The sequence below is a fragment of the Heptranchias perlo genome, chromosome 1 (assembly GCF_035084215.1).
Source record: "Heptranchias perlo isolate sHepPer1 chromosome 1, sHepPer1.hap1, whole genome shotgun sequence".
NCBI classification, from domain to species: domain Eukaryota; kingdom Metazoa; phylum Chordata; class Chondrichthyes; order Hexanchiformes; family Hexanchidae; genus Heptranchias; species Heptranchias perlo.
In genome coordinates, this window is record NC_090325.1 from 57,113,307 (window position 1) to 57,136,377 (window position 23,071).

Below are 23,071 nucleotides of genomic sequence, written 5' to 3' on the forward strand. Positions count from 1 at the left end.
ACGGACTCGATGGGCCAAATGGCCTCCTTCTGTGCTGTAACCTTCTATGATTCACTGTCTCCCAAAGATGTAATGCAGTAGATTTAATATATTTGTATTTTCAAAAGGCGTTTAATAAGGTACTGCATAGTAGACTCGTGGCTAAGGTCAGAGCATGTGGAGTCAGGGGACAGTGAACAGAATGGATACCAAGCTGGCTACAAAACAGAAAACAGAGTAGGGGTTAAGGGTAGCTACTCAGACTGGCAAAAGGTGGGAAGTGGTGTTCCACAGGGATCAGTGCTGAGATCATAGTTGTCCATAATTTACATTAATGATTTGGACTCGGGAATCAAAGTACAATTTCAAAATTTGTGGACGACACCAAATTGGGTGATGTAGTTCATGCAAAGGCAGAATGTGACAAAATACAGGAAGACATTAATAAACTTGCAGAATAAGTGTGTAAATGGCAAATGAATTTCAATGTAGATAAGTGTGAAGTGGTGCATTTTGGTAGGAAGAATAAGGAGGCTACATACTACTTGGAAAATAAGAGTCTAAATGAGGAGCAGAGGGATCTAGGGGTACAGATACACAAATCACTAAAAGTAGTGATACAGGTTAAAAAAGCCATTTTTTAAAAACAAAAGCAAACCAAGCACTGGGGTTCATTCTGGAGGGATAGAATTGAAAAGCAGAGAAGGTATGTTAAACTTGTATAGAACCTTGGTTAGACCACACTTCGAGTATTGTGCACAGTTCGATATAATAAAAAGGATATAGAGGTATTGGAGAAGGTGCAAAAAAGATTCACAAGGATGATACCAGAACTGAGAGGATATACTTATCAAGAAAGGCTGAACAGGCTGGTGCTCTTTTCTGTAGAAAAGAGAAGGCTGAGGGGCGACCTGATAGAGGTCTTTAAGTTAAAGGAAGGGTAGACGTAGAGAAAATGTTTCCACTTGTGGGGGTGTCCAAAACTAGGGGTCATAAATATAAGATTCACCAATAGGGAATTCAGGAGAAACTTCTTTACCCAAAGAGTGGTAAGAATGTGAAACGTGCTACCACAGAGTAGTTGAGGCAAATTGCATAAATACATTTAAGGCGAAGCTAGATAAGCACACGAGGGAGAAAGGGATAGAAGGGTATCCTGATAGGGTTAGATGAAGAGGGGTGGGAGGAGGCTCATGGAGCATAAAAACTGGCATAGACCAGTTGGGCCGACTGACCTGTTTCTGTGGCATCTATGGACAAAAACAGTGAACATTTCAGGTCAAAGATGTTTCGTCAAAACTGGAAGATGTTGAAGAGTTAGCAGTTTTTAAGCAAGTACAGAGCCAGGGAAAGGGAGGGGAGGAAAGAGCAAGAGTGATTAAATGACAAAAGGGATGATGGTGTAAGGCAAGGAGGGTGGTAATGGGACAAGTTAAGAAACAAAAGATGGGTCTAGAGGAGCTGTAAATGGCAATGTCAGAACCATTACCAGCACGTGCTGTGCCACAAAAAAAAATAATGGGAGCAGTGATTATGGTCTGAAGTTGTTGTGTAGCAAATAGACCTCTACCATGCGGAGGTTAAACACCAACTCTCCGACACGTCCTCTTACCCCCCCCGAACCATGACTCCACCACTGAACATCAAGCCATACTTTCCCAGATGATCACTGACCTCATCTCCTCAGGAGATCTTTCCCCACGAACGGCATAGCCTGTTCCTACCTCTTTCCCAAGATCTACAAACAGGACTGCCCTGGGAGACCCATCGTTTCAGCCTGTTCTTGCCCCACGGAACTTATTTCCTCTTATCTCGACTCTTTTCTCCCCTTGTCCAGTCTCTTCCAATGCCTTCTGCCACCTTAACAGTTTTCGGATCCCTGGCCCTAAATGTCTCCTTTTCACCATGGACATCTAGTCCCTCTACACCGCCATCCCCCACCAGGATGGCCTGCAGGCCCTCCGCTTCTTCCTTGAATGGAGGCACAGCCAATCCCCATCCGCCACCACCCTCCTCTGCCTGGCTGAACTTGTTCTTATGTTGAATAACTTCTTCTTTGATTCCACTTACTTCCTCCAAATAAAAGATGTTGCTATGGGAACCCGTATGGGTCCCAGCTATACCTGCCTTTTTGTGGGATACGTGGAACGTTCCTTGTTCCAGCACTACTCGGGTCCCCTCCCTCACCTCTTTTTCCGGTACATCGATGACTGTACCGGTGCCACTTCCTGCTCTCACCCCAGAACTGGAAAATTTTGTCAACTTTGCTTCCAATTTCCACCCTTTCCTTGCCTTCACATGGTCCATCTCCGACTCTTCCCTTCCTCGACTTCTCTATCTCCATTTCTGGGGATAGGCTGTCAGGCAATATTTGTATTAAGCCCTCCGACTCCCACGGCTACCTTGATTACACTTCCTCCCACCCCGCTTCCTGTAAGGACTCTATTCCCACCTCCCAGTTTCTCCGTCTCCATCGCATCTGTTCTGATGATGCCACCTTCCACACCAGTGCTTCCGATATGTCTTCCTTTTTCCTCAACCGAGGATTCCCCCTCCACTGAAGTTGACGAGGCCCTTGACTGTGTCCGTCCTATTTCCCGCACTTCTGCCCTCACTCCCAGAACCATGATAGGGTCCCCTTATCCTCACCTTCCACCCCACCAGTCTCCACATTCAACGTATCATCCTCTGCCATTTCCACCACCTCCAGCGCGATCCCACCACCAAACACATCTTCCCCTTTCAGCATTCAAAAGGAACTGCTCCCTCTGCGACATCCTGGTTCACTCTTCCATCACCCCCAACACCCGCTCTCCTCCCCACGGCACCTTCCCGTGTGAGCGCAGGAGATGCAACCGTCCAGGGACCCAAACGTTCCAGGTAAAACAGTGGTTTACTTGTACTTTCAATTTAGTATATTGTATTCGCTGCTTACAATGCGGTCTCGTCTACATTAGGGAGATCAAACGCAGATTGGGTGATCACTTTACTGAACATCTTTGCTCAGTCCGCAAGCGTAACCCTAACCAGCCAGTTGTTTGCCATTTTAATTCCCAGTCCTACTCCCACTCTGACTTCTCTGTCCTCGGCCTCTTACACTGTTCCAATGAAGCTCAATGGAAGCTTGAGGAACAGCACCTCATCTTTCATTTCAGTACTTTACAACCTTCTGGACTCAACATTGATTTCAATAACTTCAGATCATAACCACTGCTCCCATTATTTTTTTGTGGCACTGCAGCTGCTGATAATGGTTCTGCCGTTGCCATTTATAGCTCCTCTAGACCCATCTTTACTTGTCCCATTACCTTGCCTTGCACCGCCATCCCTTTTGTCATTTAATCACTCTTGCCCTCCACCCTCTCACAGACCTCTTTTTTTGTTCTCCCCACGCCCCCCCCCCCCCCCCACACACACACGTGCGCACACACTTTCCCTGGCTCTGTACTTGCTTAAAAACTGTTACCTCTTTAACATCTTCCCATTCTGACATTTTGACCTGAAACGTTAACTCTGTTTCTCTCTCCACAGATGCTGTCTGACTTGCTGAGCTTCTCCAGCATGTTCTGTTTTTATTTCAGATTTCTAGCCTCTGCAGTAATTTGCTTTGATTTGGTCTGTTTCTGTGCTGTGCTATGTAACTATGCTAAAAAAAATTCTATTTTCTGTACATTGGCTAGATTCTGGTTTTACACTTATCAGGTCAAGATGAGCACTTGTATGGTTTTCCTGACATTCATTCACATCCTCCGTTTTCTTGGTGAACTCCATGCCTTTCCCAAATACTTAAGAGAACATTATTCTAGTATATCATAGTAGGTACATCACAGGAGGAGACCATTTTACTCTGTGCTGGCTCTGTGAAAGAGCTATCCAATTAGTCCCAATCCCCTGCTCTTTCACCATAGCTCTGTAAATTTTCCCTTCAAGTATTTATCCAATTCCCTTTTGAAAGTTACTATTGAATCTGCTTGCACCACCCTTTCAGGCAGTGCATTCCCGATCACTCTAACTCAGTGTAAAAAAGTTTCCTCATGTCGCCTCTGGCTCTTTTGCCAATCACCATAAATCTGTATCCTCTGATTACTGACATCTCTGCCACTGCAGTTTCTCCTTATTTACTTTTATCAAAACTGTTCATAATTTTGAATACCTCCATCAAATCTCCCCTTCACCTTCTCTGTTTTAAGGAGAACAACCCCACCTTCTCCAATCTCTCCACCTAACTGAAGTCCCTCATCCCTGGTACCATTCTAGTAAATCTCTTCTGCACCCTCACTAAGGCCCTGACATCCTTCCTAAAGTGTCGTGCCCAGAATTGAACACAACACTTCAGCTGAGGCCTAACCAGTGCTTCATGAAGGTTTTGCATAACTTCCTTGCTTTTGTACTCTATGCCTCTATTAATAAAGCCCAGTATCCCATATGCTTTTTTAACAGCCTTCTCAACCTGTCCTGCCACCTTCAAAGATTTGTGTATGTGCACTCCCAGGTATCTCTGTTCCTGCACCCTCTTTAAAATTGCACCATTTAATTTATATTGCCTCTCCTCATTCATCCTGCCAAAATGCATCACATCACACTTCTCTGCGTTAAATTCCATCTGCCATTTCACCAGTCTCTGTCATCCTGAAGTCTCTTACTATTGTCCACATTGTTTACCAAATTTCCACGTTTTGTGTCCTCTGTAAACTTTGAAATTGTACCCTCCATACCCAAGCCCAGGTCATTAATATATAGCAAAAAGCACAGTGGTCCTAATGCTGACCCCTGGGGAACTACTGTATACTTTCCTCCAGTCTGAAAAACAACCGTACACCACTACTCTCTGCTTTCTGTCCCATAGCCAATTTTGTATCCATGCTGCCACTGTCCCTTTAATCCCTTGGGCTTTAATTTTGCTAACAAGTCTATTATGTGGAACTTTATCAAAGGCCTTTTGAAAGTCCATCAACCCTCTCTGTTACTTCATCAAGTTAGTCAAACATGATTTTTCTTTAATTAACTTTCATTTATTTGCCCCTATTTTTCCAAGTGCCAATTAATTTTATCCCAGATTATTGTTTCAAAGTTTCCCCACTACTGGCATTAGGCTGACTGGCCTGTAATTACAGGGTTTATCCCTCTCCACTTTTTTGAACAGGGGTGTGATATTTGCAATCCTCCAGTCCTCTGGCATCGTCCCCATATCGAAGGAGGATTGGAAGATTGTGGCCAGAGCCTCCACAATTGTCATCCTTACTTCCCTCACTAAGTATCTCATCTGGACCGGATGAGTTTCAGCTAATGCAACAGTGCGCATATCCAACAAAAGTATAAGGATCGGTATAAATCGAAAAGCACAAAAGCTCTAAACACAGCAGAGAACGAGAGCTACCATGCTGTGCTGCTGTCAGGGAGACTTGGAACTGGGTAATATCAACCTTGTATTCTGTTGTTGCTGAAATACTGTATTGATGATTCTGCTGATATAATAAAGACTTGTTATACCCAATTGGGACTGCCAAGCAAATTATTGGAAGGGTAACCTAGGGCTGAGTGCCCCCAAAATGGGAACCCTATCTCAACATTTAGTACCTCAGCTATGCCCTCTGCCTCCACAAGGTTCTTTTTTTGTCCCTAATCTGTCCCACCCTTTCTTTGACTACCCTTTTACTATTTATGGTTATAAAAGACTTTTGAGTTCCCTTTTATGTGAGCTGCCCTCCCTCACATGCTATCACCAGAAAGAGTAACAATGTGTTTCTCATTGCTGTTTGCATGCAAATTGGCAGTCATGTTTGCCTACAACACAGTAATTCTTCAGACATCAAAAGTAATTAATTGGCTGCACAGTGCTTTGGGATATCTTTAAGACGTGTTATAAATGCAATTTTTTTCATTTATTGCCTTCTAGGAAATTCTAAAAGGCCCTACTAGACCATGTTAGTGACATCAATTACAGGAGTGTCCTGGAGGATTATGAATTCAACCAGCCTGAGAACTGATCAAGAGCCAGCCCCCCATCCTCCCTCCCCAGTAATGCTAGGTACCTTAGATATTATCTTGCTGTACATTCTTAATTTTAAAACTGGTAAGGGATAAAAATTAAATAGGCAAAAGGGTATATATAAAATAAAGGCCATTTATTTACAAATTTCACAATAATGAAAGTCCAAAGTATCAGCAAAAATCTCAAAAATGGAATTTGACTTATTCAGTCACTGCAAATCAGTGGCCTGATATCTGCTACATAAACACCCCTACTGTTAACGGCATATTCTCTGACTCACTAAGCAACACCATGATAGATCAACACATACCAAATATATTCCCACAGTAAGTCATATGACATGCCATTTTCTAAGCATTATGCCATGTAATCCACAATATATTATCCTGTTAAGATAATCCTGTCACACAAGATAAATATGGATGAGAAGTTCACCCATCCAGAAAGACCCTATAGTTCCCACATTCTCAACTAGCTTGACTATCAACAGTGCAACAGGTCCATTGTGACCAAAACATCACACAAACCCATCATACTTGAAAAGGTAGTAAAGCTGATGTTCTTCCCAACATTTTTCTTTAAATTCCAGGGTTTCCACCTCTACCACTTGGCTCAGAATGGACATATGGGGACATTAGTTTTGTGAAGAACTTCCTGTCATCAGTCCAAAATTTGCCATTCACCAATTTGAATCCATGTCCCCCTCTTACAATTTAGTTTGAAGTAATTTTCTGGATTTATCTTTGTTACATTTGCTATCTTGTATACTTTCATAAGATCACCTCAGATGCCTCTTTACAAGGCTGAAAAGCTCAGGTTTCTCCAATCTTTCACTCATAACTTTGACCTCTGACACTAGCTGTCAGCCTCATGGCTCTTGTCTGCACTGCCTTCAGCCCATGTGTCTTGGTGACCAGAATTGGGCATAGAACAAGGGCCAGCCTGACCAGAGCACTTTACAGTTTGGAAAATTAGCAATGTGAACATAGCAACAAACTCATGTTACTTGTACAAAATTACAAGTTACTTTGCTTTTGAACTCTGGTGGTTAATAGATCTAAAAAAGTGGTTGTTTGTCTTACATATTGATTTTTAAAATTATCTTTATAAGTCATCACTAATGGTACAATTTCTACATTACATCTGTTCTGAACAAAAATTAGATTTTTTCCATTTTGTACTATACCTGTGACCTAGATGACTGGTGACCTGCTTTTGCTAATTCCACTCAATGAATAGGATGTTTCCAGACCCAACCTGACACCTGTCTTTCTTTGAGATGAAAATTATTTATACCATAGATTATATTAATTATGAAATGATTTTTTCCAAGCTATTTCAATTCCTTATGTGGGCACACCAATTGAAAATTGAGCTTTACATTGCATCTGACCATGCTATTCCTGACTTAAGAATTCACAATCCTGACATCTGGTGACAAAAATGGAAAAAGTTTATTTCCCCAGCACTGACACTGCTCATTTTGAGGTGTACAAAAAGCCATTTGAATCTGAAAGGTTTTACCTAAGAATTTTGTGGAACTATCATTTTTAGTTAAGCTGAAATGTAATTTTACCCATGTATTTCTTGCTTATTTTGTGTAGACAAAGGAATTTGAATACAAAGAAAATGTTAAAGCAAACTATATAATTTGTAATCTGAAGAAAATTAGTCAAAACTATTTTTAGCAAATAAATAGCCTAATAACTTCACAACATACCTTAATTCAAAATAAGGATCATTATTAAAATATCCATCTAAAATCAAGTGCTACTTAAGTGATTTCTAGTTCTTTAAAATAGAGAGAAAAGACCTGAACAAAGAGTGCATTGATTGTCAATTTGGCAACAGTATACTGCAGATGACCATGCTAACCTTTTAAACTTCAGTTCCATTTTTAGTGAGGCATTAATGACATAACTGTATTAAGATCATAATTGGTTTTGCAAGCATTAAAAGACTTACAAAAAGCATGCAGTGGATCAATGTTTAATAAAACCTTATTACTTACATGTTGTACAACCATCTTAAACCATTTAATCATTGTAATAATTTCTACTTATTTTCCTTACAAAACTTCCTACAAAAGTTTAAGTTTCAAGCACAACAAATTCTTCCTGCTTGAGAACATAAGAATAATCTGGTTTAGCCATAATAGTTGCCACAATTAGATACTTTGAAAACACTCAATGTCCAGGTGGATGAAGAATGGCCACTTGCAAGAAGTGCTATTGCTGTCTGACATTTTACAGCAGTACAAGTTGCTGGCTTCAGAAAAGGAAAAACAAAATAAATTGATCCTATCTGTGTCATGGAGAACTCAATACTGTAAATATCTGGATTTCCCCCAAAATGGAGTAAAATCAAACTTTCATATCTGAATTGATACTAGACATTTGCTTTGAATTTCTGATATGTTTATGCAGTTGGTTCTGTTTTCAGAACAAGTAAAAATGTGTTTTCCTAAATGGAAGTATTCTCCAATCAAATTAACAATGCTACATACAAATATTATTGATAAGCAGAGTTTTTGATGGACATTCCCATGTTACTGTGATGACAAAGTTGCTAATAACCTATCAAATCAAAATGCTTCCCTTTTAGGTATTAATTTTCCAAAACCATTGCTTCGCGAGCAGTCCTTAGCATAATACTAGGGCCACCTTCCCAAACCACCGAAGTCCTTGAACACTCTTAGGTCAGGATTTTGACCCAGCGCCGATGAAGCAACAGCTATATATGTCCAAGCTGGAACTGATGTGTGACTTGGAGGGAAACCTGGAAGTGATGGTGTACCCGTGCACCTACTGCCCTTGTCCTTCTAGGTGGTGGAGGCCACAGGTTTGGGAAGTGCTGCCAAAGAAGCCTTGGTGACTTGCTGCAGCGCATCCTGTGGATAGTACACATTGCAGACACACAACACTTTAAACTGGTGGATGGTCTGCACATCAAATGAATTATAGATACATTTCCTGAAAATACAAAGGCCAGGAATTTCCTTGGAGCTGCTCCCTCTCCGCTGCCATAACTTTGCTAGCCCTACGGCAGAAACCCTGTTTATGCACATAAACCATCAGGGAATGTAAGCAAGGATAAGGATTTTGAATTTAGTGTGTTGCGAGATGAGGTGCAAATGAAGGTCAGCAAGGATAATGGTGATGGATGAGTGGGACTTAGATGTGGATAGCAGAGTTTTGAACAAGTTGGAGTTTGTGGAGGGAGGAACTCCAGAGGCTGATGAGAGCATTCAAGAAGTCAACTTTTAAGGTTAATAAAACCAGCTAAAAGACTCAACTGCAGACAGAACTTTCCTCAGGGAAAATTGGAGTGCAAATGGAATCCAGATTGAGATTTTTTGCTTACTTTTGTAATAAATCCACCGCACTGTTTTCAGGTTTTACTAATTATTTTGAAAAGAGAAAAAGATTACCAATCTACATTTTTCCAGTAGAGCTGACCTGACTAATGTATAAAGTATACCAGTTTTCAAAAGTTGTTTTAGCTGCCTGGTATAAAGGGATACTTATGTAGTCAGAATTTATCAAGTTTAATGAAATATTGCCTCAATCAAGAACTATGCAATGTTTTCTTAAAAATCGATTTTGTTCACATTCTTCAAGTGCCCATTATATCTGTTCAAGTAATCTTTAAAATCACTGCTCAATATTCTCTCAAATCTTTAGTGGTCTGGCATGTTAAGAACTGATGTAAACTATTAAGGCCCAGTGACTTTTTAAAAAAACAGTTGGCAAGACTAACTTTGTTAAGTATGCAATGTATTTACTGAAGTATTAAAGGCCAACAGTAAGCATAATGCAACACACATTGAAAATGATCTTTTACTCAGAGGTATGGCAGGTCAAAAGCTGCAAACAGACCACATAAAATGTCTTTCATGAACCAATTGGGTAGCTTAACCTGAAACTGCAGCTTTAAATTTAGGCAACACACAATTCATTATTGGAGGTGCAACAATTCAGATTTTATTATCAGTTCATATTAAGTTCCTTAACATTTCAAGTCTCGTCTCGTTCAAACGTGTACATTTATCATATGTCACCTACTGAAATAAAAAAATGAAGTTCCATAAGCATTTTGTATTTTTTTCAGGCTACAGTTATACCCACTGCAAAAGCTGCTGAATCTGCCTTATCAAATAGAACAGAAGTTTCCCAGAAGGTAGTCATAGACTACTCTGCAGTGATTTAACAGTTAACTTCACATCCAACATCAAGAATAGGTTCATTAGAAGAAACCCCTGTACCAGATTACTGACAAGCTGCACACGCTTCTCTGACTGGACTGAAGGGGAGGAAAAAAAAGCAACAGTCCAAGAAATGGAAATTGTACAACTTGGCCTGGTCAAATTTGGTCCACAGTGTATGTTTAACCATACAGATCATCATCATTGTCTTCACTGAACATGTTTCCACCACTTCCACCTCCAGTTCCTTGGCTTGGTCCTGCTCCAGCTTGGCTACTAGATGGGAATCTGCAAGTAATAGAGGCAATGTTAACCTTAAATTCTATTTTACAATATGCAATTTCTGAACAACTTAAGACCCTGAAATCACAGAACTTCAATTAGAGAATGGAGGTGTTCAGAAATTAAGTAACACCTAGGTTTTATCCACATCTATTTGATAAAATTAGGGGGAGGAAACAACTTGCCAGGCATACTTTCACTTTACCCAAAAATGCTTTTAAGTTTAAACTGAGCACTACATGCACTATTTAATATATTGATAAACTGAGAGAATGATTGAGGTTATGCTAAGTCTGGCTCAGCTGATTATTTCTCTCCCCCCACCCCCACCAACTTTCTCCCTTACTCATCTTCTGAAGGTGGTGACTGAGAGGTATGGCACTTCTTCATGTGGGAACCTGGATAGTGAATGTTGGTGCGGTAATCAACCACAGAGGCCAGTGCAGTTGAGCCCATTCCTGTTCGGAGTCCCTCGATAGTGGTAAGGAGTGGCCAATTTTTTCTCTCCCTAGTTTGGAAATGACGCCGATTGAGCTGCCTCCACCACCATCAGCGCACCAGGTCAGTTTGACTAACTTACAGAACCCGAGACATTCCTAGTTTCTATGGCTCAACATGTCTGTGTAGTTACCCACCAAGTTTTGCCGATTTAGTAGCTTGGTTACTTGATTCAGACATTGAATACAAGGAAGAAGTGTGAAATTTTATAACAAAGTTTAAAAAAAAACAGCATTATGAAAGTTAAAAATACTTGTTCAACAAAAGCAAATAGGTACATAGACCACCTACTGATATAAAATAATTACATTATTTGCAATTTTCAAGAAAAGCTATTAATGTACACCAGGAAAACTTCTAGCATGTTATTGTTAGGGCTAACTATTCTAGATTGCCCTTCAGACAAATGACACAATGAAAGATACAAAAAAAAACTTGCCTGAAGCTGCCAAATCCACGACTCTGCTGCAGTGTTTGTGCAAACATTTCATATTTTCGAATATCATTGTCACTGACAGATCGGCGTGCATAGCGCATAGCTTCCTCAAAATGGTCCTTACGTATTTCAGGAACTGGATCATCTTCTTCAACCTCCTGCATTTAGAGCCATTTAAGTATTAGTGAGCATTATTTAAAAGAATCGATAAAATCAGAAGCCAATAATAACTGGTTTAGAATAAACTAGAGCAAGCTCTTAATATTTAATTTGCAGCCTAAAAATGGTTGCCAATTATGCACTTACCATGGCTGATGGGTTGCCCTGTCTTTCACGTTCTCGCCTGATCTCACTTTCAATAGATTCTCTGATTGCAAGCTTACAAGCTCGCTGACAGATCTCAGTCAAATCAGCTCCAGAAAACCCATTGGTGGTCTTAGCCAAATACTCCAAGTCAACTTCCTACAAAGAAATCAGATGTATGGGACATTACAGTATGAACAAATTGCGATAAATACAAAGAGCATTTAGTGCTATGTGTATTGCTTGACAATTGAATGCAGATAAATTAGGCTATTTAAAGGACAGCTTAGATCAGCATGGTAAGTATCTTCTAATGTAACCCCAGTTCAGGTTGAATTTTTCAGTTAACACATGCAAGTTACTCAGTTAATAAGTTAAAAGCTAAAAAATATTTTTTCAGGGTAATGAAATACTAGCAATCCTGACATTAACAACATCAGATGCTCAAAACTTCATCACATCTTCTCAAGGGCAATTAGGGATGGGCAATAAATGCCGGCCTCGCCAGCGACGCCCACATCCCATGAACAAATAAAAAAAAACATCTACACTAATTTAATTTAAAGAAATCACCTGAATGATAAGCATAGCCCTAAAGCAGATGAACTATTACATTTTGAACTCCATACGCTGTAAGTAGGACTGCTGATTTGTTATGGCTAAATATGACAAAAATCACAGCAGTTGCAGTAAAAGTCAGGTTTACTGAGAGCCAGGTTCAAGAAAATCATGTAACCTCAAGGTAAAATCATGCTTCCAACCACAGGTTATAAAAATCAAAAGATTTCTCACAGGATGTTATACTAGCATTAGCAATAACTGCTTCTCGGTTCTACATTACACCAAGTTAAAAAAAAATTACAAGACATTATTTGTTTTTGAAACTTAACTGTTAATAGTCCAACTTGACCCTTTTAATGTTTGTTGTTAAATAACATCAAAAGTTTAAATTTTAGAGGTAACTAAATCATACTTGCCTTAGCAATAGGAGACTTCCTCAAGTTAGCTTTCAGAATAGCACCACGAGACTTTTCATCAGGCAGCGGGATGTAAATCAGTTGGTCAAGGCGTCCAGGACGCAAAATTGCAGGGTCAATAATATCAGGACGGTTGGTAGCACCAATAATAAAGACATTCTTTTTGGTGGACATACCGTCCATTTCGGTCAGGATCTGATTGATGACACGATCAGCAGCACCACCACCGTCACCGATATTGCCACCTCGAGCCTTAGCAATGGAATCAAGTTCATCAAAGAACAGCACACAAGGGGCAGCTTGACGGGCCTGAAAAATGATATGGAGTGCTATTTAGTGTTGTATGTTCACTTTAAAAAGGATTAGTCGGGGAACATTCAGATTTGGGGATGCACTGATTGCTAATTGAGGCCCTGAAGGTTAAAACCACCATCCACCACCCTAAACATTCACTCCCTTCACCACCGGCGCACCGTGGCTGCAGTGTGTTACCATCCACAGGATGCACTGCAGCAACTCGCCAAGGTTTGGGCTGACAAGTGCCAGGCAACGACTATCTCCAAGAGAGAGTCTAACCACCTCCCCTTGACATTCAACTGCCATCACCGAATCCCCCACCATCAACATCCTGGGGGTCACCACTGACCAGAAACTTAACTGGACCAGCCATATAAATACCGTGGCTAAAAGAGCAGTTCAGAGGCTGGGTATTCTGCAGCGAGTGACTCAACCTCCTGACTCCCCAAAGCCTTTCCACCATCTACAGGCACAAGTCAGGAGTGTGATGGAATACTCGCCACTTGCCTGGATGAGTGCAGCTCCAACACTCAAGAAGCTCGACACCATCCAGGACAAAGCAGCCTGCTTGATTGGCACCCCATCCACCACCGACGCACTGTGGCTGGTTTTCAGCCAGCAATTAAACTTTAAGAGAAATATCTCTACAGCTGCAGAATGGAATGCGGATCATTTGAAGCAGAAGACAGGGAAACGTATATTAGAAAAATAAGAAATAAAGTCAAAATAATTAAAGCAGCAAGAGCAAAGTCGACTCCATCCGATGTATTGAAGAGGCTCAAGCACGTGGAGAATTCCTGTCCGATCTTACCCCCATTCGGGCAGTATTTCTCAAAGGCGCGAAGTCCCAAAACCTCCCTCGGGAACCTCCGCCTCACAACTTGAGCCGCCCCTTGGATATTCCATTAGTGACATTCCACTCTGCATGGAGGGATTTTCTGTACAGGCTGTTCCGGCGAGCTCTCTACTTCCTCGCCCCCGCCTTCCGTTTGGGCTCGCCCTGGCGTTCCGTCTTGCTGTCCGGCGGAGGCCCTTCCCTGCACCACTGCGGATCTGGGGTAGAGTGTTGCAAGGAGTAGCGGTGTCCAATGTAGTTTTAAGTTACTCCACTGATACCCAGGCCACTTGCCACTTCTGCTAATTAGATTTTATGTTTAATTATAGCGGTGGTGCCTCCTCAGTTTGAGGGGGCACTTGTGCAGTTGCCTTTCTGTTAAGACACTGGGGCAGCCTATTGGTTTATTTAAAATAAGCAAAATCAAGGGAGTGTGCATGTTTACAAGATAGCCATACTAGAAAAGCCAGTGACTGAGGATAAAGGCAAATGGCAGAGAAGTTTTTAACAATCTATATTCAGAATTTCAGTGCATTTTAGTAGCATTACTTTAAAGCTATTACCATTCAAGCAGCATTACTGTATTAAGCCCTAAACATTATCCAAAAATTGTGACCCACTCCATTTTTCTTATTGGACACATCAACACAACTTGCATTTATATAGCGCCCTTAACGTGGTAAAACGTCCCAAGGCCCTTCACAGGAACATTGTGAAACATAATTTGACACTGAGCCATATGAGAAGATATTAGAACAGGTGACTAAAAGCTTGGTCAAAGAGGTAGGTTTTAAGGAGCGTCTAAAAGGAGAAGAGAGGGGTAGAGAGGCGGAGAGGTTTAGGGAGGGAATTCCAGAGCTTAGGGCCTAGGCAGTTGAAGCCACGGCCACCAATGCTGGAGCAATTAAAATCGGGGATGCGCAAGAGGCCAGAATTGGAGCGCAGAGATCAGAGGGTTGCAGGGCTGGAGGAGGTTACAGAGACAGGAAGGGGCGAGGCCATGGAGGGATTTGAAAACAAGGATAAGAATTGTAAAACTGAGGTGTTGCTAGATCAGGAGCCAAGGTAGGTCAGCGAGCACAGGGGTGTTGGGTGAACGGATCTTGGTGTGAGTTAGGATATGGGCAGCAGAGTTTTGAATGAGCTCAAGTTTATGGAGGGTGGAAGATGGGAGGCTGGCCAGAAGAGCACTGGAATAGTCAAGTCTAGAGGTAACAAACGCATGAGTGAGGGTTTCACCAGATGAGCTGAGGCAGGGGCGGAGATGGGCGACGTTACGGAGGTGAAAGTAAGCGGTCTTGCTGATGGAACGGATATGTGGAAATGTCTGTTGGCAACTGCTCAGCAAACATTCCCTAAAAAAACTATAATTGGCAGTTAGTTTAAAAGTGAAAAAACACACTGGGTCAGGGTACATAATGCTAAAATCCTGAAAAACAGTCATGACTCTACTTAAATACAAACATTTGAGTCACTTTTTTGTGCTACTTAAAATAAGGAGAAACAATTGTCATAAAAATTAAGTTGCAATTATTTTTAATAATATACTTTCACTACGTACCTTATCAAAGATTTCTCGGACATTTGCCTCAGATTCTCCAAACCACATGGTAAGCAGCTCTGGTCCCTTGATTGAGATAAAGTTGGCCTGGCATTCGTTTGCAATGGCTTTTGCCAGCAAAGTTTTACCACAACCAGGTGGTCCATAAAACAGTACACCCTTTGAAGGGGTCATGCCAAACTTCAGGAATTTGTCTGGATGCTCCACAGGATACTGTTAAAAACAAACATATCTGCATGCTTCACATAATTTTTCATGAAGTATTCCAACCCAGGTCAAACATGAAAATAACAGTGTACCCTCAGACACTGTTTAATGCACGAGTCCAATTAAACCTCCAATTTATCAATTATCAATCCATTAATTCTCTTAATGATCTACATGGTAAAGAAGCTACCTGGTGTAGCAGTAAACCACAAAGATTGGACGGTGGCAGGTTCAAATCCCGGTCTGTGCTAAATTAAATAATCTCAGCTGGGGCACTACAATTAGACTCAGTGTTCCTGATTGCTGTCCAAAGACGCCTGCTTGAAGATGTACATCTGTGGACAACAAATACATTCACTGTCTAGGCTGAAGTCTAGGAAAGCCACTTGGGCAAGGTACCAGAGGATGTTGGTCCCCATGAAAGCATATTCCAGCAAGACTATGTATCTTCAAAAGAGATGGGGAGAAAAGGGAAGTAGGAAAAAATCCACTGGTATCACTAACATTAATGCAAAGCAGCCCCAGCTTTACACGTATAAATAATTTAATTGGTACAATTTGATTTGAGAATTACATAATTCAATTTTATGACAATTCTTCAACTGAACAAATTTTCCAACCTCTATTTCAGGCCACTAAATTTAAGACACGATTTGAGCATCTAAAAACTCAGTGTAGCTTACTTGTACAAGTTCCTGAAGTTCCCTCTTCACATCTTCCAGTCCACCAATGTCTTCCCACGTTACCTGAGGCACCTCAACCACAGTCTCTCGCAGTGCTGAAGGATTGCTCTGGCTCAAAGCCCACTGCAAACAAACAATGCGTCAACTTCTGTGGCATAAACATTGTAAGTAAGTTTGCTATCTTTATCAAAAGATACAGTCCTACCCTGAAGTCATCCATGGTAACTGCAAGTGAATTCATAACTTCAGCATCAATGGTTTCATCTTCAAGATCAATAACATCCATCTTTTTCCTAATAGCCTGAAGAGCAGCTTCAGAGCATAAGGCAGCCAAATCAGCACCAACATGTCCATGAGTTTCGTTAGCAACCTAAAGAAAGGAAAAATGTTTACTGACCAAAAATTTTAAAGCTTGAATCTTAATGTTCACTTCAATATTTCAATAACTTGCCACCATATTTAATATATTTGACTGAGCAAAACTAATTGTACACTACATCATACATTAGCTCCAAACGTGATAAATAAGCTCTATGGTTCAGAAGAATAAAATACATGTATCACATAACAGGGATGAGAGGTTTTAATTATGAGACACTAGAAAAACTAGGGTTACTTTCATGAGAACTAAGAAGGTTAAGAGATCTAATAGGGGTGTTCAAAATTATGAGTGGTTTTGACAGAAATAAAACTGGGAGAAACTGCTGCTACATGGTCAATGAGTTGGCGACTAGAGGGCATAAATTTAAGATCACCAAAAGAACAAAGGGAGGGGTTAGGATAATTTTTTTTTAATGCAAAGGAGTGTTAGGACATGAAATGCCTCACTAGAAACCGTGGTGGAAGGAGAATCCATAATAGTTTTTCTTAAAAAGGGAAGTGGTTAAGTATTGGAAAAAAAAAATTAAAAGGGTACCAGGAAAGGACAGGAAAATTGTGCCTGTGTCAGCTCCTATCAGCCTCCTCCTGTGCTATAAAATATTGTGTTACCTGGGCAATCCTATATACACTACAGAATAATGGTGTCATTCTGCAAGCTAAAACCAGCCAGTTATCCTCAGAATGCAAGCACAATACTGTATCTGTAAGCAGGCATGCAATCTCCTGACCTGTAGGCTTCACTGCCCACTGTCCCAAATGAAAGGTGGCACTTCCACAGGTAGAACTGTGTAATTGCAGCATAACTAGTTTACATACAGAGTTTCCATTATAAATGCAGACACATGAATTTATAAATGAGAATATATTTTTAAAAAAGACAGAATGTGACACTTCAAAATGGGAACTGAACCACATCTGTGCACCCGGTCGAATTATCCTCCATCCTCTAACCGAGCTTCCCCTGAAGACTACGCTTGGTCTTGACTCCCTGTGAGCAACACTACGAAAAATCAACTAATATATTAAAAAATCTTTTGTATGCAGACACTGCCTCTCCATCTACTTCCTACTGCCACAATGTTTCATCATATTATATGTAATCATCTGCTTGTGACAATGTAGTTAGAACCTCTGGTCACTGAGTGGCATTGTGCACAGTGTCTCACCGTCAAAAAACACTCAACTTCGTCCACCATTTTGTTTTTTTTAAATATAAACTCTTTTCTAATTCAGGTAAGTTGCTCAGTTTCAAATTTAAATTTTAACATTCTTCTCAATTTCACACAGAATTTCTTCCCTGCTCCCTTTCCCACCAGGCCCCACTCCTGCTTCAACCCCCTTCCCCACTTCAGACTCTTAACTTTCTCCCTCCCCATTTTTTTCTTCTTTCCCCAAGTGAACCTGCTCCCATTTCCCTAGACAATTTTTTGCTGCTGAGCCCCACTCATCCACCAAATGTTTCCACTTCGTCAGCACTGCATGTCTCATGCACCGCTCCACTGCCAACTCGAGGCCTTCCACCGGGTTCTGCTCTGCCCAAATTTTTTCCCCCAGCCACTGATGACCAAAAATATTAATTTTAGTCCACTTGATCCTTTTGCCAAAAATTGATTAAATAATTCTTTCTCTGCGCTTATAGATGAATCAAATCTTAACTTTTACTTTATGTCCCAGCTCAGTACTTTTCTTCCAAATATCAGTGAGATATATATGTGAATACCCTCATCATACAAGGTCAACATGGAAAAAATTAATTGGTAGACGACATTTTAAAAAATTGTCCTGACTGTGTGCCACAGGAGATCAACCAGTTGTACATCATTAATCCCCAACATTTTTTAGGGACGTTTCATATTCTTTAAGAGCATATGTAACGTGTGGCTTAAAACATTATACATTCACTCTTCATTACAAATCACCTTACTCTTTGAGAGGTCATCAACTCATTGGCCAGCATATCTCACTAGCCAGCTATTCTGGCCAGTCATTCAGCAAACAATTTTTTAAAAAAAAGTTGTGTGTACCAAATGACAAGTTATTGAGTTCCTTACTGCAGTCTTGCATGAGCACATGTGGCTTTTGCAGCAAAATCAACTGTGTGTGGATTCACTTTTGCACGTCATCCTCACCGCTTTCATTTCGTGCAATACAACAATATTAAAATAAGACATAAACAGGCATCAGGTGGCAAGACCGAACAGGACTCAAAATTAAATTCTGCAGGAAAGGTAATGGCTCAGCTAAGAAAAAAAAATGCACCTTTAAGTTTGTCTTGGAGTGTTCGATCTAGCTCCTGCTCAAATGGTACATTAAATATACCAGAATGTCCACTTCAGGCAAAAATTTCTAGTGCACCACTGCTTCTCGTGAACGAACTCTGGCAGCCAAGTTAATGCTCAATGTCTACTACTACTCAACAAAATATTAAGGATTTTATTTCTCTTTGGAAATCCATTTTAGAACATAAGAGCATAAGAAATAGGAGCAGGAGTAGGCCAATCGGCCCCTCGAGCCTGCTCCGCCATTCAATAAGATCATGGCTGATCTGATCCTAATCTCAAATCTAAATTCATGTCCAATTTCCTGCCCGCTCCCCGTAACCCCTAATTCCCTTTACTTCTAGGAAACTGTCGATTTCTGTTTTAAATTTATTTAATGCTGTAGCTCATTTTACACCACATTTAACTATGCCCTGCAAGATACACACTTACCAGGACCATTTTCTTTATATAAAAAATATTTTAAAAATGTAGAACTAAATGCAACAAACCACATTTGTGTTATTAATGCACTCAAAGTAAGAACATAAGAAATAGAAGCAGGAGTAGGCCATACGGCCCCTTGAGCCTGCTCCGCCATTCAATCAGATCATGGCTGATCTTCGACCTCAACTCCACTTTCCCGCTCGATCCCCATATCCCTTGATTCCCCTTGGGTCCAAAAATCTATCCATCTCAGCCTTGAATATATTCAACCTCTCAGCATCCACAGCCCTCTAGGGTAGAGAATTCCAAAGATTCACAACCCTCAGTGAAGAAATTTCTCCTCATCTCAGTCTTAAATGGCCGACCCCTTATCCTGAGACCATGCCCCCTAGTTCTAGACTCTCCAGCCAGGGAAAACAACCTGAGCATTTACCCTGTCAAGCCCCCTCATAATCTTCTATGTTTCAATGAGATCACCTCTCATTCTTCTAAAATCCAGAGAGTACAGGCCCATTCTACTCAACCTCTCTTCATAGGACAACCCTTTCATCCCAGGAATTAATCTAGTGAACCTCCGTTGCACTGCCTCTAAGGCAAGTATATCCTTCCTTAGATAAGGAGACTAGATTTGTTGGGGGAGGAAGAATGAACTGAGATCAGCAATTTAACAAAACCATTTAGTTAAGACTGCAGAAACAGAGTCCACATATTAAATTATTTAGTTCATCTCATTGTTCTACAGTTTAGCATATTGAACAGTTACAGTAGTTACAACATCTTAGTACTGGACAGTGACATCTCCCATTTTAGATATTTACAAACCTGCTCAAGGTCTACATCATCTGCCAACTTCATGTTCTTTGTGTGAATCTGCAAGATTTCCAGTCGACCGGTGGCATCAGGAATACCAATATCCACCTCTCTATCAAACCGACCTGCAAGTCAAATGATTAAGCCAATTACTTACACATACACACATCATGTCTCCCTCTCTCACGCACAGACAAACAGAAGTTTCAACCTACCAAATCGTCTAAGAGCAGGATCAATGCTGTTTGGTCGATTTGTAGCTGCCATAACAATCACATGAGCCCGCTGCTTCAAACCGTCCATCAAAGTGAGCAGCTGTGACACAATACGACGTTCCACTTCGCCATGAGTCTACAAAGTTAAATAGTTGTAGAAAAAGGGGCAATTAACTTGTCCAACATCAGTATGGAAGCAATCCATGCAGTACACAGTGGAAAGGCAACTTAACAAAGCTCATCAAATGCAAAGTTTGGTGACACTGTATAAATAGCCTAGCTAAAACTTAAGCAATGTAACTGGGAGATAGAAACTGGTTGGAAGGTAGGAAACAGTATGTTAAAATAAAAAGGGCATTCTCAGATTGGTAGGCAGTGACAAGTTGTGTCTTCAAGGATCACTGTGGGAGCCCCTGCTTTTACCTATAACTTGGATTGGGAAGATATAGAGGAATTGATCTAAGTTTGCCGAAGATATTACACTAGGAGATGTAATGCAAATGGACTCAGACGTCTTAAAGCACATTACAATAAGCAAACGGATATGGTGCATACGGAGCATGGGGAAAAGGGAGGAATGGAATAGCCAGGATGGGGAACTGAAAGCATAGATGTTTGAAATGGAGGTTTCTGAGGAGCTTTATGAATGCAGGCACAGGGAGCTGGGTGGAGAGTTCCTGAGGGCAGGAGTGTAGTGGCTCAATGAGAACCCACCAATGGTGGAGCAGAAGAAGCGAGCAGTGGGAGAAGTGAAAGGTGCACACAAGGATGCAAGGCAGAAGATCGCGAAGGTTATGAAGCGACGTGAATACAAGGACGATCATTTTGACGTCTGCAACCTAAGCCAAGGGGAAATGGAGCTCGGAGAGGACAGGGGTGATGGTTATGTCAGATTTAATGTGAGCTACGATATTTTGAATCAGTTGAAGCTTGTTGAGGTGCCAACTTGGAGATTACCAGATTGTTAGGTAGTACACCTTAGACACAAGAATGGCAGATGGGAGTATAATCGAAAAGGGATAATGATGGGGAGGGGGAAAGATGAACAATGATGTAGGAGGTCCCAATCCATTTACTATATTATTAAAATTCTTTCCTTCTTGTCATCTCCATTTCCAGTTGTCATGATTTAGTAAACCTTTTGTAACATTTGGTAATATATAAAAGGTAATGCCTGCTTCTATTACTTTTAACACCTTCTCTATTTACTTCTCCAATGATACTGTAAAATGACCTTTAAAACTGGAAATCCAGCATTTTTCCCCCTTTTATGCAGGCAAGCTTTTTTCCCCCATTGAATATTTCTTTAAATGTCTTTTTAAACTTTATATTTACTTAGTCCTCTTTCCACTAACTCCAGTTTCTTCTATTGATCTGCTGCATGCTGCCTCAACCTTGTCATTGACCTCTTGACCTTGCTCTTCCACTACAATATTGCATCAAATTTTCCACCCCTCCTGCCTGCCTGTTGCAGCCTCTAACCATCCTGTCAAATTTTCCCTTCTCTTACCCACCTCTTGTGGCATCTGACCATCCTACCTACCACCCACTCTCTCAAGTGTCTCCCATGGTCCAGTCAAGCTATGCTATGCTCCCCATTGCCATCTTCACTGCCTTGGTGTCATGCCCAATGTCAACAGGCTTGTGCCCCATCTCCAGAAATCTTCTCCACACATACCACCTGCAAACACTCTCCCTTCTCCTTCACTCAAAACAACTGCTTCAACACCTCTGAGTGCAACTAATCCTTTCCCCCAACCATTGGGGTTCCATAACACCTGAAGTAAATAATGCAGGCAGTGGGATATCATTGAAGGTCACAATGTTCCCAACTCTCCAGTTTCAGCGACCATCTCAACGATACGACACAGTCTGCGGCAGACTATTAAAGGGGGCCAGCTTCAGAAAGAATAGGACCAGGGTATAATTCTCCATTACCAACAGCCTACTCAACAGATACAGCGCGCCCCCAGTAGCTTGTGCGGTGTTAGTGTCATTCTAGCCAATATAAGTTGACAAGTGTTTCAGTGATAGAAAGATTTAAAATGTACAATGAACAAATTATGAAAGATTTCCTGTCTTCAACAAAATAAGAGTTAAGAATGTCCCATTCTATCATAAGGTGTCAGCCTTGGCTCGGTGGTAGCACTCTCGCCTCTGAGTTAAAAGGTTGAGAGTTCCAATCCCACTCCAAAGTCTTGAGCACATATTCTAGGCCGACACTCTAGTGCAGTATTGAGAGAGTGATTCACTGTCAGAGGTACTGTCTTTCAGGTGACATGTTAACTGAGGTCCCATCTGCCCCCTCAAGTGGACGTAAAAGATCCCTTGGCGCTAATTGAAGAACAGGGGAGTTCTCCTGGTATCCTGGCCAACATTTATTCTTCACCAACATCGATAAAAGAGATTATCTGGTTGTTTATTTTATTGTTGTTTGTGGAACATGTTCGAGTTCTGTGCATTCCTGTGTTTCTAGATATTCTGCTGTGCAGTGTACTGTTACAGAACTTGATACCTGACTTTTTTGGCCAGGATGTCAAGGGCAAAAAACAGAGAATGCCTTAAATGGGATTGTTATTAGAAACATGTTTAACAAATGTGCTTGAAATTAAAGACAACAGTGCCATGGTGGACAAGGGAAATATAATAAATGTTATATACTTATATATTTGCAAAAACCATCTGACAAGGTTCCAACACTGGACA

At 41.0% G+C, this 23,071-nt stretch overlaps 1 protein-coding gene across 4 annotated transcripts in view; it reads right to left on the reverse strand.

Annotated features, from left to right (window-relative positions):
• Window positions 1–9,928: 9,928 nt before the first annotated feature.
• vcp (valosin containing protein) overlaps window positions 9,929–23,071 on the reverse strand; it is a 35,717-nt gene continuing 22,574 nt past the window's right edge. For 2 of the 4 annotated variants that reach the window (XM_067985350.1, XM_067985348.1), the window contains exons 10-17: window positions 20,366–20,501; window positions 20,163–20,275; window positions 16,460–16,624; window positions 16,255–16,377; window positions 15,365–15,577; window positions 12,672–12,980; window positions 11,698–11,853; window positions 11,322–11,549 (exon numbers count right to left, since the gene is read on the reverse strand). In XM_067985350.1, the coding sequence (XP_067841451.1) occupies window positions 11,337–11,549; window positions 11,698–11,853; window positions 12,672–12,980; window positions 15,365–15,577; window positions 16,255–16,377; window positions 16,460–16,624; window positions 20,163–20,275; window positions 20,366–20,501 (1,428 nt within the window). In that variant the 3' untranslated portion in view covers window positions 11,322–11,336. Of the gene's footprint in view, window positions 10,464–11,321; window positions 11,550–11,697; window positions 11,854–12,667; window positions 12,981–15,364; window positions 15,578–16,254; window positions 16,378–16,459; window positions 16,625–20,162; window positions 20,276–20,365; window positions 20,502–23,071 lie in introns of those variants that run through there. The other 2 variants (XM_067985357.1, XM_067985347.1) reach the window with 2 other exon arrangements.